Below are 17,092 nucleotides of genomic sequence, written 5' to 3' on the forward strand. Positions count from 1 at the left end.
GGACTTAAAATTTCGGGTGTTTACATTGTGCTTCATTGTTGGATCTTGTGAGCTGCCTAACATGATCAAGATCATCTATCTGTAATACTCTATGTTGTGTTTGTCGGGATCCGATGGATAGAGAATACCATGTTATGTTACTTATCAAGTTATTACATATGTGTTGTTTATGATCTTGCATGCTCTCCGTTACTAGTAGAGGCTCTGCCAAGTTTTTGCTTTTAACTCCAAGAGGGAGTATTTATGCTCGATAGTGGGTTCATGCCTGCATTGACACACGGGACGATGATGAGAAAGTTCTAAGGTTGTGTTGTGCTGTTGCCACTAGGGATAAAACATTGGCGCTATGTCCGAGGATGTAGTTGTTGATTACATTACGCACCATACTTAATGCAATTGTCCGTTGCTTTGCAACTTAATATTGGAAGGGGTTCGGACGATAACCCGAAGGTGGACTTTTTAGGCATAGATGCGGTTGGATGGCGGTCTATGTACTTTGTCGTAATGCCCAATTAAATCTCACTATACTTATCATGCCATGTATGTGCATTGTTATGCCCTCTCTATTTGTCAATTGCCCGATTGTAATTTGTTCACCCAACATGCTTTTATCTTATGGGAGAGACACATCTAGTGAACTGTGGACCCCGGTCCATTCTTTAATACTTGAAATACAAATCTGTCTGCAATACTTGTTTCTACTGTTTTCTCTGCAAACAATCATCTTCCACACAATACGGTTAACCCTTTGTTACGAGCAAGCCGGTGAGATTGACAACCTCACCTGTTTCGTTGGGGCAAAGTACTTTGGTTGTGTTGTGCGGGTTCCACGTTGGCGCCGGAATCTCGGTGTTGCGCCGCACTACATCCCGTCTGCCATCAACCTTCAACGTGCTTCTTGACTCCTACTGGTTCGATTAAACCTTGGTTTCTAACTGAGGGAAACTTGGCGCTGTGCGCATCACACCTTCCTCTTGGGGTTCCCAACGGACGTGTCAATTACACGCATCAGACGACGCAGCACATGCAGCGCTTAAAGGATTGAAGGAAATACTCACCTCTCCACCTATCTTAGCAGCTCCAGAAGAATCAGAGCCAATGCTCCTATACCTGGCAGCTACCAACAAAGTCATCAGTCTTGTCATCGTGGTGGAGCGAAAGGAAGAAAGTTACGAGTACAGAGTCCAAAGGCCTGTCTACTACATTAGCGAGGTTCTAACGGAATCCAAGCAAAGATACCCTCACTTTCAGAAGCTAGCCTACGGCGTTTTCCTAGGAAGCCGGAAGCTGAGACATTACTTCCAAGAGCACCCAATAACAGTTGTGAGCAAAGCTCCACTGTCCACGATTCTCAACAACGCCGATGCAACAGGACGCACAGCAAAATGGGGCATTGAATTGTCCGCCTTCGACATCGCATACAAAGCTAGAACCGCGGTCAAATCCCAAGTCTTGGCAGATTTCGTTGCAGATTGGATAGAGGCTCCGGATGCAAATCTGGAGCCAGAACCAGAAACATGGTTCATGCACTTCGACGGATCCAAGCAGCATCAAGGCTCAGGAGCCGGAGTCACCCTGAAGTCCCCTACCGGAGAAGAACTGCAGTACGTCTTGCAGATTCACTTCGAAGCTACTAACAACATGGCGGAATACGAGGCTCTACTACACGGTCTACGTATCGCTAAGGAAATTGGGATCAAGCACATAATATGCTGCGGAGATTCCGACCTGGTGGCACAACAAGTAGCCGGAACCTGGAACGCCAGAAACTCCGTCATGGCGGCTTACAGAGACGAAGTTGATGAGATCGCCAAGTGCTTTCTCGGATACGAAGTCAAGTACGACAGGAGAGACAACAACGCAGCGGCAGACATGCTATCCAAGCTCGGATCCGGCAGAAAACCAATTCCGCCCGGCATTTTCCTGGAGCATCTGCGGATACCCTCAGTCAAGGGCGCTAACCCGGAAAACCCAGATGTGGCAATATGTCCGGCTAGAGAAGTGATGGCTATCATCCCGGCCTGGACGCAACCTTTCCTGGACTACCTCATCGATCAAAAGTTGCCAGAGGACGAGGTCCTCGCACGACAGATCGTCAGACGAGCAAGATCCTACACAATAGTTGATGGACAGCTCTATAAACGAAGTGCAACATGGGTATTTCTCAAATGCATATCTAATCAAGATGGTATTGAGATACTCAGAGAGATCCATGCTGGGGATTGCGGGCATCACGCCGCTCCCAGATCACTCGTTGCAAAAGCCTTTCGGCTTGGATTTTACTGGCTCACAGCCAAAGAAGACGCTGATAAGTTGGTAAAAACTTGCCGAGGTTGTCAGTACTATGCTACTCAACCAAACGCCCCAACCCAAGAGCTGAAGACCATCCCTATCACCTGGCCGTTTGCGGTCTGGGGGCTTTGATATGGTTGGTAAGTTAAAGAAATCATCTCCTGGGGGTTTTGAGTACCTCTTGGTCGCTATTGATAAATTCAGTAAATGGATCGAGGCAAAGCCAGTGAGAAAAGCCGATGGTGCTACGGCACTCAAATTCGTCTGCAGCCTCGTGACGAGATTCGGCATCCCGCACAGCATAATCACAGATAATGGCACGAACTTCGCGCAAGGAGAATTGAAGGATTATTGTCATGACGTTGGGATCCGGCTAGACCTGGCATCTGTGGCTCATCCACAGTCCAACGGTCAGGTTGAAAGAGCCAACGGACTCCTTTTATCCGGAATCAAACCACGCCTTGAAGAACCGCTGCGTCGCGCAGCCGGAGCCTGGGCAGAGGAGCTGGACTCCGTCTTGTGAAGTTTACGAACTACCCCCAACAGGTCAACAGGATTCACTCCGTTTTTCCTGGTATACGGATCCGAAGCTGTGCTCCCTTCCGACATCATCCACGATTCACCGCGAGTCTCCGCCTACAACGAAGTAACCGCTGATGAGGCCAGACAGCTATCTGTGGACTTGATCGAAGAAGCTCGGAATTTAGCAGACCAACGTTCCACCATTTGCCAGCAGAAACTCCGACGCTACCATAGTCGTCGAGTTCGGAATCGCTCGTTCATGACCGGAGACTTGGTCCTCCGCCTTCGTCAGGTGAAAGATCATAAGTTGCAATCTCCATGGGAAGGACCCTTTGTCGTTAGCAAAGTGCTCCACAACGGATCGTACTACCTCGTCGATTTCCGCGAGCTAAAGGACATACCTGCCAATTGGCGGCGGAAACGTAAACGGGAGGATCCGGATGACATTTACGATGAAACAGAACATCCTTGGAACATTGCACAGCTACGTCCTTTCCATACTTAGCATAGAATTACATACTCTATAATAATATTATACATGATCAATGAAATAAAGCTTTTGGTTCACTCTATGAGTCATTTACCTCATTTACTTGTTCATTTTTAGATCGTGTATGTTTTCCGACTAAAACCGCAGAGCTGGATATTTCCGCCTAGGCGTGTATGAAAGTTGTGATTTTCAAAAATCGTCTCTTAGGACGTAACCTTAAGTTTTCTGGTGGAAATGTTTTCTGTTGCGAATTCGTGGATTCCTAGTAGCGATTTCCGGCAACTTGGCTGGGGGCTTGTTTCCGCGGTTATTGACGGATTGCCATTAGGCTTCGTCGCCGCTGGCGAGCGTTTCCGGCTAAAGGTCTTCTGGCTCGCGGAAGGTCAAGCGAGTAAGCCAAAAAACATTCAAATCAGCACTTGCTTTCAAACCTAACGAAACATGCAGATAATATTAAGCGGATAGCAGGATAAGTGTCTTCCGCCCACGCATAACATGTTTTCGTCCCTAGCTACTTAAGAATTTAAGTTATTCATTACAAACCCACTCCGGGGCCAAAAGTGATGCATCAGTTCTCATTGTTTCACAGGTTCTCGGAGGATTGCTCTTCATCAGAAGTTGTGTAGGTGGAGACGTCGTCCGAGCCATCGCCTGAGCCGTCGCCGTCGAAGTCGGAGCCTTCCTCGTCATGGTCGGCACTTGACCCGGAGCCTTCCTCGTCGCCTTCCTCGGCAGCTTCTTCTTCCTCTTCCTCCGGGTCGGAGAAGCCTTCGGGAAGATCATACTTGTTGTACTAGAACGAGTGGTTAACTCGTCCAGCAAAAAGGCGATCAAATCCCATGGCTTCCGCGAGGAGATGTCTCATGGTGGTACCCTTGGGGACTCCGCGTGCGACATCTGCAAATTTCATGGTGGGGAAGTGCGCCTTGCAGGTAGCTAGCACGAGGGCAGCAACTCCGCGAGATGAAGACTCCTGCCAATCCTTGATGAGTTCCGACACGTTCCTCATGAGCTTCGTCATACGGTCAATCACCGTTGTCTTGGCTCTCTTCAGGTTCAGGGACTTGGCAATTCCGCGACATGCTTCGACGAGGTCCTCGATTGAGGTCCGCGCTTCTTCATATGCCTCAGTCCTTTTGAGGGTTGACTCTTTGGTCCATTCAAAGCCAAGGCTTGCTGCAAAGTAAAAAAGGATCAGTTTCTTCCGCGAACAGAGACAATTTTGAGGAAGCCGGAGTTAAAACAATAACAAAAAGGGTCCTTACGGAAGATAATCTTGTCAATAGCCTCCGCCTCTGCCTCCTGGCTCTTGTTCTTGGCCGCCAGGGTGGTCACCCTGTGATGGCTCTTCTTGAGTTTTTCAGCCAGTTCCGCCATTTCGCGGAAATGTTTCTCCGAGAGCTCCTTCTTTTCTTTGGTTTCCTTCTCGGAGGACTCTTTCAAGAAGTTCTTTAGAGTTTCATTCTCCGCCTCCAATACCTGGATCTTGGCGGACAAGGCGTCGATGGTGGGGCGCTTGTCAGTTTCTTCTGCAGACAGAAAATCCCACAAGTTATACATTATGGTTGTTCATACAGTACAAATTTAAGCAGCTCGGATTTCTCACCTTTTAAACGGGTCTCCAGGCGGAGCACAGCTTGACGACTATTCTCAGCAGTCTGGCGCAACCCTTCTATTTCCGTCATGTGCTCCAGCACATAGACGCGCAGGTCTTCGTGCAGCTTCCGCGTGCTCTGAGACGTAGAGAGGATTTAGCCGGAAATTCAAATTTCTGAGGGCTGGCGAGGAGTTCAAAGTTTTGGATCGAGAAAATTTTAAATTTCCGTCTAAGACTAATGTTGAGAGAAGCATCGGCTAACACATGTTACACGGAAAAATGTCTGAACCAATGCTTGGGGGCTAGTGTTACCTGGCGCACCTCCTTATGCTTAGCAAAGAAGACCTTGAGATCACTCTCGAGGTCGGAGAGCTCCTTCATTTCCGTGTCTGCAAGCCCCCACACCTTCTCCATCATGTCGGAAACTTTCGCGTGGCGTTGGGAAAGGGTAAGCTTTTGTAGAGACGGAGTAGGTTGAGGGTCAGCTTGGAGCGTGCCGCAGCATGAATCAGCCTGCACTTTCGCTCATACTGCTCAGGTGTAGGTTCGGCGGAGGTGGCAGTTGGTTGCTCAGGCGGAGGCGTAGACGAAGATGCGCCCTTCCCGGAACCACCGTGGCCAATCGGATCTTCAGGAAGGTCATCGATATTAATGAAGTCCTTGGGATCCGGCTTGGTGGCAGAGGAAGCCTTGGGCGGAACTTCGACTTCTGGTGTGACTGGTATGGAAGCCGGAGACGGCTTCGTCCTCTTCTTGGGGGCCTTAGGGGCCTTGGGGGGCTGGCTTCCGGAACTTCTGTCGCGGAAAGAAGAGAGCGTTATGATTAAATATATGCTGATTCACGATGGCGGAAGGATTTTCCTTCGGAAATTTAGCACTTACCCGGAAGGTCTAAAAAACTGGTGGATTTCTGGTTAGGCTCGGTTGCTCGTGTCGATGAGTTTGAGGCGCTTTTTCTCCGCCTCCGCCTTGCGAGTTGCCGCGGTGCTGAGCACGTCACGGGCACGTTTGGCTGAAGGACTGGAGGGAGCAGCCCTTTTCCTCTTGGATGGGCGCGGTGCTTCATGGGCTTCCGCCTCTGATGCGGCCTCCGGGTCATTAGTGCCCGTGTGAGGAACCCGGAGAAGAGTTCCGAGGTCGCCTTCCTCGAGGGCTTCGAGCTTTGTTGCAGAGCCAGTACTTAGTCAAATTACAGATTACAAATAAAATAACAAGTTAAGACGCGATAACATACCGCGGTGCCGGAGCCGTTGGTGTGAATGTCCTTGTTACACACGTGAACGTGAAGGTCACGCGGAATCTTGATCAATAGTCGGATCCGCTTGTCGATGGCGTCGGCGGAGAGGTTGTCCTTAGACGCACGCATAGGATCATCGCGCCCCGTGTATTGGAACATCAGGCGGTCCCTGTGCTGAAGTGGTTGGATCCGCTTGGTGAACCAGGACATGGTAAGGTCCTTCCCCGTCAGACCCTCCTCTGTCAGCTTGCAGATCCGCCTAACCATCCGAGTCAATTGAGGTGATTCGGAGAGATGAGGACATTGCGTCCAGGCCGGATCCTCGCTGGCAGGGCTGTTCTTAAAAGGCGGCAGCACCCTCTCGCTCGGCGGGTCGGAGACGTCCTTCAGATAGAAGAAACCCCCTGACCAGTACCGTGCGGATTCGTGGCGATCAGTTGGAGGGTAGACGCGGCCGGGGCGGAGCATGAACGTGATTGATCCGCAGGTAGCCAGCTCGGAAGCTTTGGGAATCTTCTCCTTTTTCACGGAGAAGTAGTACTGGAATAGAGGAAGGTCAGGAGCTACCCGGAGATGGCCCTCGCAGAGCATCACGTGGTTGTTGATTGCTAAGACAGAGTTCGGGGAAATATTGTGGGGCTGGAGCCCATAAGTCTTCAAGATTTCTGAAAAAAAATCAGATGGCGGAAAGGAGAATCCGCGCTCCACTAGTGCCTTCGTCACCACCATTTCTCCGTCTTCGGGAGCTAGAGTAGGGGCGCCCGGCAGTGTCCGCCAGGATCCGGGTTTAATGAAGCCCTCCGCCTCGAGGTTGGAGAGCTCCGCGTCGGTGGTGGTGCAGGGCCACCACTTTCCTTTAGACTCGTTGTCTCGTTGACGGGCCTTGGATTTCTTGGCTGCCTCCTCCGCCTTCTTTTTCATTCGCTCTGCGCCCGCGATGTCTTCCGGGTTAGCAGAGGTGCCCTCGATATTTTTGCCGGAATCCTTTGTGGACTCCAGCCGAACTGGGACAAGTGGAGGAGGGGCGGAGGAGATAGGCGTCGCCATGATCGGCTCGGAGGTTGGAGACGGAGTCACAGAAGACATCTGCTGAAAAAATAAGCGGTAGCGGAAAACGTAATGTTAGTCGGATCCACGTCGTCTTCCTAAAGTATCATCTTTTTCAACTACGGCGAAAGAATAAAGCTCGAGGACTCACCGTAATGGATTCCGCAGTGGTCGGAATCGCCGGCGACGAGGTTTTCCACTTCTTCTTCCCCTCGTGAGGATCCCTCCTCCGAGGTACCGTCGATTAGGCAACGACAACGACAGTGGCCTCCGGTGTAGGGTCCTCTGGAACCGGTGTCGCGACTTCCCGCTCGCGTGGGGGACTGCCCTGATCCAAGGCGTCAAGGGGAGCAGCAGCGACGGCGCGCCACCGTCAGCTCTGAGTCGCCGTGTTGTCGTTTTGCAGAAGGGCTTGGTCGTAATTTTGTTTTACGTTTGGACTTTTCTGTAATGTTGCCGACCTAATATGGTCTTTTAGCCGCAAAAAAAAAACCTCACTTACATAATTCCTTCGTTTTTTTTCTTCTTGGGAGTCAAACGCTAGCCGGAGGAGTTTTCATATAGATTTCAAGTCCTGATAGAATTCAACCGGACATTCACATTTTAGTGCTGCAGATTTTCCTATTGCTGAGTTCTTCGTTGAATCAAACAGGCTCTCCATTCCAGCTACGCTGACCCGGAGCCGGAGGAAGGGGAGTACGAGGTTAGCAAACGCATCACGCAGAAGCAATCAGATATCTGGCAGAGAAAGAAGCTCGGAAAAACGGGTTACCACTGCCACTCAGGCAGGCAGATCTATGGAGGATCTCGGAAAAGCGGACGTGATGGAGAGCTCGGAGACACGGCAGCAGGGTGACGTCGTGGAGAGGGACGGCTGAGGCGGGCAGTCGCTCGCCGCGGAGAGCAGAAGAATAGTGAGCCTTTCGCCGGCCGTCCGCGCGCGTGGGCGCAAAGAAAGGGAGCATATTCGCCCCACCCCCCACTTGCCGGAGCGCGGTCGACGTCCGGAAAAAGCCGCGTTCGCCGCACGCTCCGCAGAGGGTCTCCGGCGACGGGGCGATCGCCGGAAAGTTTCCGGGGTTCCAGACCTGCTGGAGATTAAGGTTAATTAACCCAGTGTCTGTGGCTACCTGTCCAGGTTATCTGTCGCGTGCAGCAACCTTGTTCAGGCGATCCATTCGCATTCACCGGCTCCGTTGACCCGCCAGACGCGGCGAGTGGACTCTCTCCACGACACGAACCTGCAGAAAACCTGTTCAAATTTACAAAAATTCGCAAATATAAAAACGATACTCTGTCCTTCCGTAATAGTCCCAAGCCAATTAAACCTCCCAGCGAGGCAGGCAGCACGCCGAGGCGGTACTTAACGACGCCACCGGCACGCACTAGGCTCCTCTTCGTCCACTTCGCCCGGTCGAGGTGGGTGCGAGGCGCCCATGTCCGACACCCCCTCGATTCCCGACCCCGCGCGTCGCCGGAGCAGCCCGGCGGCTCGCTCCCCGCCTCGATCTCCTCCCTCTCCTCCTCCGCCAGAGACGGCCGCGCTAGCTGGTGGCGCCGCGGGTTCATCCTCCCCCAGGAGATCCGTCCAGGTAATGATACTTCTCGCTCCCTCTCCCTCCCTTGGGCCCGATCGAGTCCGTGCTCCGCTGATCCGCGCCTAGGGGAGCCGATCCGAGCCGAGCCCGTCGCGGGCAGGGCTCCGCGTCCGGTTACTACCGGTGCTGGATCAAGCCGTGAGATGAATTCGCTACTGTTTGGTCGCGCAATTGGGGCCGATACGGCTGTGCCCGTGAGTTTCCGCGGGTGTGGTGGTCGTTTGGCGGTGGCGGATTGAGCTGAGAGAGTATATTAGAACATTGGAAGGGGGGCGGAACTGTTCGGGATTCATGTTCATGCCTGTCGGCTGGGCGCGTGTCGGTTCGTTGCTCGTTCGATTCGATATCGCTAGAGAATGATACTATCACCTAGTAGTATTTTTTTTTCTAATTTCTGCTCGTGGCGTAGGAATTCTCTTTGTGCGTGTTCGTCGGATGGCATGGTTTATTCATCCATTGCTAGGTTGTTCTGCTTTGTACCCTAAGTTAGGGTGGCTAGCCTGTCAAGCGCACGGAATGTTAAGTAGGTATTGCGTTTGTAGGGTGTTGTGTCTAGGGGGACTTTGTGGGATCATTGCCAGAGAAGCTTTGCAGTTGCTGCAAAACTGATTGCAGCTTACTACGAGATCTTTGCGATAGATTCAACCTTTTCGGAATAATTGTCTCCCTTCTCTCTCAAGACATTTTTAGCCTGTACTACTTTTTTCTCGGCTGTCAATGAATAAGAAATTGTAGCTGGGTGCATTTCCTTCCCCTTCGTAGCCACTGACTTTGTTAAGTAGGCAGCTCCTAGGCTTCTGCATGAGTTCGAGCTGTCGGCTTTGTTGTTTCATTTCAGTTTCCGCGGCCAAACACTGTTATTTAGTGGAGGGATCTTGAAGCTGGCTGTGTGCTTTGCTGCTTCAGTGCACATTTCCCGTTTGGCTAATTGAAAAGGCGGTATTCTCTTGTGAGCGGATCTCTCTTGTTAGTTTTTTTTTTTGGTTTGTTTGTAGGATTGGTAAATAAAGCTGCACCTTCTCTCCTTACTCTGCACGCACTTGTTGTACTGCATGATATAGTCTACATGGTTAGACGTATTTGATGGATGGGAGCCCGGTTAATTTTATTTTGGATTCATATTTATTTGTTGGCTAGTATGGTCTGGAATCTAGGATAGCTGATAAGCTGAATGCCTTAATTGTTCATGCCATGTCAAACTCTGTTACTTCTGAAATTAGAGGATACCCCGCACATTGCTGCAGGATTTCTATGAAGCAAATGGTTGGCCTTAGGTAATCCTGAAATCCAGAACACTTCCAATTATTGAAAGAAATATGTAAGGTTTGTAGCAATGTGGTAGACAGATACTATCAAGATGGGTGGAGTCAGTTGAAAATTTGTCAATTGATGTCTATAAGACTATAGGAAAGTCCAACTTGAATAAGTATTCATCGAGTCATCATCTGTAGCATTCACTTTTTATTCCATCTCCTTATGTACATAATCCATTATGTATATACCTTTAAAAAATCAGGAAATAGATGTTAAAAAAGGTAAATTCAGTGCAAAAGAAAACTAACTGGAATATGTTACCTCTGACCTCTCGAATCTCAAATCCAAAGATGCTTTACTGGTTCAACACTATTCGTGAAACATTCAAACAAAGGTATAGTATTGAGTACTATAAAGGGGAAAAAGATAAATCTTAGCTGCCTATGGTGGAAAAGGGAGGCAGATGACATGGCCGACAACACCAAGTTTTCATACCTGAAAGTAAGCAACCTTCTAAACCCCCTCAATCTAATCTGTAACCAAAACCAAAAGTACGACAAACACAGTTTTAGCACATTTGTTGTTGAAATCAATACAAGTAATGCTACCAAGATTGCTCCCGATCGTTGCTGCTTTGATCTCATTATCGAGAAAACCGCCACCTGAACCCTCTTGCATCATTGAGCCGTGGCCGTTGCCATCGCTATGGCGAGAACAGAGAATAGGGGAGCTTACCGCTCCATACACCGCTGTTGTCATCTGCTCCTTGGCCGTCATGCACGGGGCCCTTCTCCTTCCCTGACGCATCCGCCGCCAATTCCAGTTGCGCGCCCATTCATGTGACTGCCACTGCCCACCTCATCAGTCAGGACCGGTGGTGCTCTGGAGAAGAACTTGTGGGAAAAAGGGGGAGATGGAGGATAATAAACAGCCTGCAGTTTTACACGCTAATATATCTGCAGTTTGACATGAACCTGCAGAAAACCTGTTCAAATTTACAAAAATTCGCAAATATAAAAACGACACCCTGTTACATTCAGCATCACGGGAATGTCACTAGCGTCGCCTAAACAATTCATTCCTTCCCGTAATAGTCCCAAGCCAGTTAAACCTCCCAGCTAGGCAGCAGGCAAGCACGCGCCGAGGCGGTACTTAACGACGCCACCGGCACACACTAGGCTCCTCTTCGTCCACTTCGCCTGGTCGAGGTGGGGCGCGTGAGCCACAGCGAGGCGCCCATATCCGACACCCCCTCAATTCCCGACCCCGCGCGTCGCCGGAGCAGCCCGGCGGCTTGCTCCCCGTCTCGATCTCCTCCTCCCCCTCCTCCGCCAGAGACAGGCCGCGCTAGCTGGTGGTGCCCCGGGTTCATCCTCCCCCCGGAGGTCCGTCCGGGTAATGATACTTCTCTCTCTCCCTCCCTTGGTGTCCGTGGGCCCGATCGACTCCGCACTCCGCTGATCCGCGCCTAGGGGGGCCAATCCGAGCCGTCCCCCTCGCAGGTAGTGCTCCGCGTCTGGTTGTTACCGGCGCTGGATCAGCCGTGAGATGAATTCCCTACTGTTTGCTCGCGCAATTGGGGCTGATACGGCTCTGCCCGTGAGTTCCTGCGGGTGTGGTTGTCATCTGAGGATGCCGGACTGATCTGGGAGAGTATTGGAGTGATGGGGAAGGAGCGGAACTGTTCGGGATTCATGTTTGATGTTCATGCCTGTCAGGCTCGCGTGTCGGTTCGGTGCTGGAGAATGATGCTATCACCTAATTTTTCTCATTTCTGCTCGTGGCGTAGGAATTATCTCTCTGTGTGTTCGTCGGATGTCATGCTTTGTTCATCCATTGCTAGGTTGCTCTGCTTTGTACCCTAAGTTACGGCGGCTAGCCTGTCAAGCGCATAGAATGTTAAGTTGGTATTGCGTTTGTAGGGTCTAGTGTCCGGGGAACGTTGCGGATCATTGTCAGAGAAGCTTTGCATTTGTCGCAGAACAGGTTACTACTTACTATGAGATCAGTGGCGGTAGATTCAACCTTTTCAAAACAATTGTCTTCCTTCTCTCTGAAGAAATTTTTTGCTTGTAGTAATTCTCGGCTGTGAATGAATAGGAAATTCTAGCTGGGTGCATTTCCTTCCTATTCCACTGACTTTGTTAAGTAGGCAACTCCTATTACTTCTGCATGAATTTGGGCCGTCAGCTTTGTTGTTTCGTTTCAGTTTCCGTGGCCAAACAATGTTAGTCAGCAGAGGGATCTTTAAGCTGGCTGTGTACTTTGCTCAGTGCACATTTCCCATTTCGCTACTTGAGAAGGCTGATCTCTCTTGTTAGTATTTTTTGGTTTGTTTGTAGGATTGGTAAATAAAGCTGCACCTTCTCTCCTTACTCTGCAAGCACTTGTTCTACTGCATAATATAGTCTACTGGGTTAGACGTATTTGATGGATGGGAGCCCAGTTAAGGTTTTATTTTGGATTCATATTTATTTGTTGGCTAGTATGATGTGGATCAAGGATAGCTGATAAGCTGAATGCCTTAATTGTTCATGCCATGTCAAACTCTGTTACTTCTATGAAGCAAATGGTTGGCCTTAGCCCTTAGGTAATCCTGAAATCCAGAACATTTGCAATTATTGAATGAAATATGTAAGGTTTGTAGCAATGTGGTAGACAGATACTACCAAGATAGGTGGAGTCGGTCGAAAATTCGTCAATTGATGCTTCAAATTGTAGCAATATAGGAAAGTCAAACTTGAATCAGCATTCATCGAGTCACCATATGTAGCATTCACTTTTTATTCCATCTCCTTATGTACATAATATGTTATGTATATCTTTTAAAAAGGAAGTAGATGTTAAATGTAAATTCAGTGCAAAAGGAAACTAACTTGAGTATGTTCCTCTCGAATCTCAAATCCAAGATGCTTTACTGGTTCAACACTTTTTATAGTATTGAGTACTATCACGGGAAAAAGTTAAATCTTAGCTGCCTACGGTGGAAAAAGGAGGCAGATGACATGGCAAACAACACCGAATTTTTATACCTGAAAGTAAGCAACCTTCTAAACCCCCTCAATCTAATCTGCAACCAAAACCAAAAGTACGACAAACACAGTTTTAGCACATTTGCTGTTGAAATCAATACAAATTACGCTACCAAGATTGCTCCCGATCGTTGCTGCTTCGATCTGATCATTGAGAAATCACCGCCTGAACCCTCTTGCATCATTGAGCCGTGGCCGTCGCCATCGCTATGGCCGTCTGCTCCTTACCCGTCCATGCACGGGACACCTCTCCTTCCTTGGCGCCATCCGCCGCCAATTCCAGCTGCGCGCCCATTCATGTGACTGCCACCTCCTGCGTCATCAGTCTGGACCGGTTGTGCTCTGGAGAAGAACTTGTGGGAAAAAGGGGGAGATGGAGGATAATAAACAGCCGGCAAACCGTAATAGCCAATCGGCTGGACGCATCATCAACAGTTAAAATGCTCCTGGTCCCTTCATTTCGCCTTCTTTACTGGGATTAGGGGAAGCACGAAACGACGGGCGGTGGCCAAATGACTTCTCGCTTTTTGGGCTTAGTGCTTGTTCCTTGCAGCCCAAATAGAGTTAGGAGGGGAAGCTATATAGTCACAGATCACCAGCCCAAATTAGCAGATACGTGCGGTGCACTACTGCCATGCAGCAGTTTGTCCTAACTTGAACGGTTGTAGCCTCCATGTGGATTGGTTAGTGAATGCACCGAACAGAACATGTTTGACAAAACATTCTGAGGTGGCAGATGTGCTGATGTAGATAGCCTACATGTGGAGAGAAATAAGGTAGTGAGGGGCTCCTATTAGGGCTGTCAAAAAAATTCGAGCTCGTCAAACTGTTTGAGCTTGATTTGCTAAAAGCTCGGCTCGTGCTCGGCTCGAGACATTAACAAGCCGAGCTCAAACCTTGATTTAAGCTCGCGAGCTTTCTACCACGAGCTCGAACAGTTCGTGAAAGATTTGGCAATAGGCTATGTAGGGATAGCATGCAGTCTAGCACATTCCTTCTTTGTCGTGGAAATATCCTAAGCACCTTGGTGGCAATCACGATTAGTCCACATAGTTTATAGTTTATGGGAAAAAGTAAAGCAGCCACGAGCGGCTTTATACTGCAGCCCATCAAAGTATGATAGCTTAGCACGGCCCACCAAATTCAACATCCTCACGGTGACAGAGAATGCAGTGTAAGTTTTTAGTACCACCTCGCTTACGTAAGAGGATTGAAGGCTCGCCAGCGTCTATAAAATAAAGGCTGGAGCGGAGGGAGAGCAGCACGAATAATTTAAGGCTCTAGGCAGTCGCGCATACGCCAGGGTTGTTTAAAAAATTAAAAGAACAACTTGGCTCGTTAGCTCGTCGAGCATTCGCGAATCGAGCTCGAGCCAACCATTAAGCTCGCGAGCCGAGCTCGAGCAAAACTTTAGGCTCGTCAGGTTAAACGAGCTCGAGCCGAGCTGATGTATATTCGCTCGAGTTCGGCTCGTTGACACCCCTAGCTCCTATTTAGATATCGATGGTCATGGCTCCACTAACTATACATACATTGGTAACACACAGCTCAATTTTTCATTGGTGACACTGAAGTCATGAGTCCGCAAACTATTATGCTATGGATCTACCAGTAGTGCAATAGGTAGTTGCCTCCTTCCTGGAAGTTATATGACTGGTTGTCGCAGTGGCCTGGGAATAGTAGAATAGACCTGGTTTGGCAGAGAAGCTGATTATTGCTGTTAAACACCTAAGTATCTGAGTCTTCTCAGAAATCAGAAGTAATCCTTCGACTGCGATTGGTTTAGCCCTGTAGTAATCTTTGTGGATTTTTAGTAGATTTTTTTTATATCATCTTTAGAAGGGATTCAACACCTGAGATCCAATGTGAGCCAATTGCTTGTCATAAATTAGTCGGCTCATGTTGTATGTAGTACTTGACCATCAATCGCAACGAGTTAGTTCACTCATTCGTATGTCCTAATTATTTCCGATTTCCTGTTGGTTTTTGTGAACTTACTCATTTCATTGTATCATGAGTGTACTCATTCATACTGTTCGGGGACACTCATGGTTGGGCTCAAATGTTTGTATTACTGTCATGTACATGACAGAAGTCTGGTTGATTAATTGGCTTTTCACTAACTGGTGTGTTTTTGTTAACTTGCAGGATTTGATCATAATGGGAGAGAACAAATCGATTGGAAAAATATGGGAGGACATGGAAACTGATGTCCTCGTGAAGATATTTAAGGAGCTAAACTTGGTTGAACTGTCACCAGTGTCTCAAGTTTGTCGCTCATGGCGTTTAGCCTGTTCAGATCCGCTTATATGGGGCACCCTTGACTTTGGGCTGCTAATATCCAACTTCATTCAAACAAGAGCATCTCCATATATTTGGGTTGATGATAGATCTGACAAGAGACTTTCAAAAATACTACGGTTGGCAATGGCAATTAGCCGTGGAAATGTTAATTGTATGATATTCCATTACAATCTGTACATGAAAGATGAACACCTGAATTATATCTCACAAAGGTAACTACTATTTGCTAGCTACTAGTATTATGTTTTATGATTGTTTTGTTTCTGTATTCGTACATGTTGTATGACATGTAGCTCTGTATTCAGCTCATTAGTCAAGGTTTTGTGTGCAGATATATTGTAGCGGTCGGTTTAATGACCTTTGTAATTAAAGCAACCTTAAGACATTATATTGGTGACAAAATTACCTTTAATCTGCACGTCATGCACTATCAGTTTTACATACTAGGATATCTGCTAGTATATAATAGTCATTCAATCCATTCAATCTATTGTAGGTCCAAGGAATATTGTTTGAGGACTTTTTAAGTCGAATGGATTCTTGTTCTTGGTATCTTTGCTCATATCTTGACAATGTTCTTGACACTTACGTTTATGGTGTGTTATTGTCCTCCGTGATGAACAGGTCTCCTCACCTAAAACGACTGGTTATGCCAGCATGGAACCGCATTTCAAAAGATGGAATATGCATGGCTATTCAAAGGTGGGAGGAACTAGAGTCCTTAACTATGCCTTCCATTGGTTATCCTCCATATATCATGGAGGAGTTAGCCAAGAGATGCAAGAACTTTAAAGAACTCAAGGTCATGGGTTCTTTTGATCTCCTATTTGCTTCAGCAGTTACCACCTACCTTCCAAAGCTGAAAGTCTTGAGCCTCCGTTGCTCAAAAGTGACAATGGGTGCCCTGCTATGTGTTCTTAACTCGATGGAACATCTTGAGGTTCTCAATATTTCCCACTGCTTGCTGTTTGAGATCGCGACGAATGGGCGGAGGCAAGTGATTCATGAGCTAGACAACAACACTCGTGAGAGAGCTTCCCAGTTGCGGGAGTTCCACCACTGCCAGAGCAAACAATGCATCGCTTGTCAGCGGATGATGCTGGATGATGGTATCTTGCGGTGGTACAGATATGAGGATTGGTTTTGGCGGCGGGATGAGGTGAGCTCGCTTGATCTGAAGGACTATGGGAGGCTGTTTGGTGCACAGTGTGAGATGTTGACATCGGTTGATTAGATGCTAATAGGGAAATAAAACCTACCTCCTCATTTTAGACGCTTGTGATGACGAGCCAGTCATTCATATAGCCAAGAATCGGTAAGCTGTAACCGTAGAGAAATAATGGTACTCCATAATAATAATGTGCATGCATGGTGGTGTGGGTAGCTTATCTTGTAAATTGATGGATATTCTGTCTTTGTTTGAAGGTGGTGTGCATCTCTATGGGGACCAGAATGTAAAACTAAGAACCATATGCTTTCAATTGATGTTTGCGTCGGACGTGGATTTAGGGTGTTGCTTTTGGGGGTTTGGCTATTTATTCCCAGGTGGTCTGTGTTGGAAAATAACCCCGGGATAGATGTGTCTTTTTTCCTGAGAAATTCCTGTGATATAGATGTGCTCAAACTGGTCCTACTTCCTTTGGCGCCTTTGTTGAGTCAGAAGATTTTTCTTCTTTTTCTTTTTATTGTTTGAGCTAGATTCCTATTGTCTGGTAGCAT

At 48.2% G+C, this 17,092-nt stretch overlaps 1 protein-coding gene across 1 annotated transcript; it reads left to right on the forward strand.

Annotated features, from left to right (window-relative positions):
• Positions 1 to 15,193: 15,193 nt before the first annotated feature.
• Positions 15,194 to 16,881, forward strand: LOC124708451 (F-box/LRR-repeat protein At3g48880-like). The gene is made up of 2 exons (XM_047240131.1): positions 15,194 to 15,585; positions 15,998 to 16,881. Exons 1-2 carry the CDS (start codon positions 15,230 to 15,232, stop codon positions 16,605 to 16,607), a joined length of 966 nt encoding a protein of 321 aa, XP_047096087.1. The 5' UTR covers positions 15,194 to 15,229; the 3' UTR covers positions 16,608 to 16,881.
• The last annotated feature ends 211 nt before the right edge of the window (positions 16,882 to 17,092 follow it).

Source organism: Lolium rigidum, chromosome 4 (assembly GCF_022539505.1).
Source record: "Lolium rigidum isolate FL_2022 chromosome 4, APGP_CSIRO_Lrig_0.1, whole genome shotgun sequence".
In the NCBI taxonomy this organism is placed as follows: domain Eukaryota; kingdom Viridiplantae; phylum Streptophyta; class Magnoliopsida; order Poales; family Poaceae; genus Lolium; species Lolium rigidum.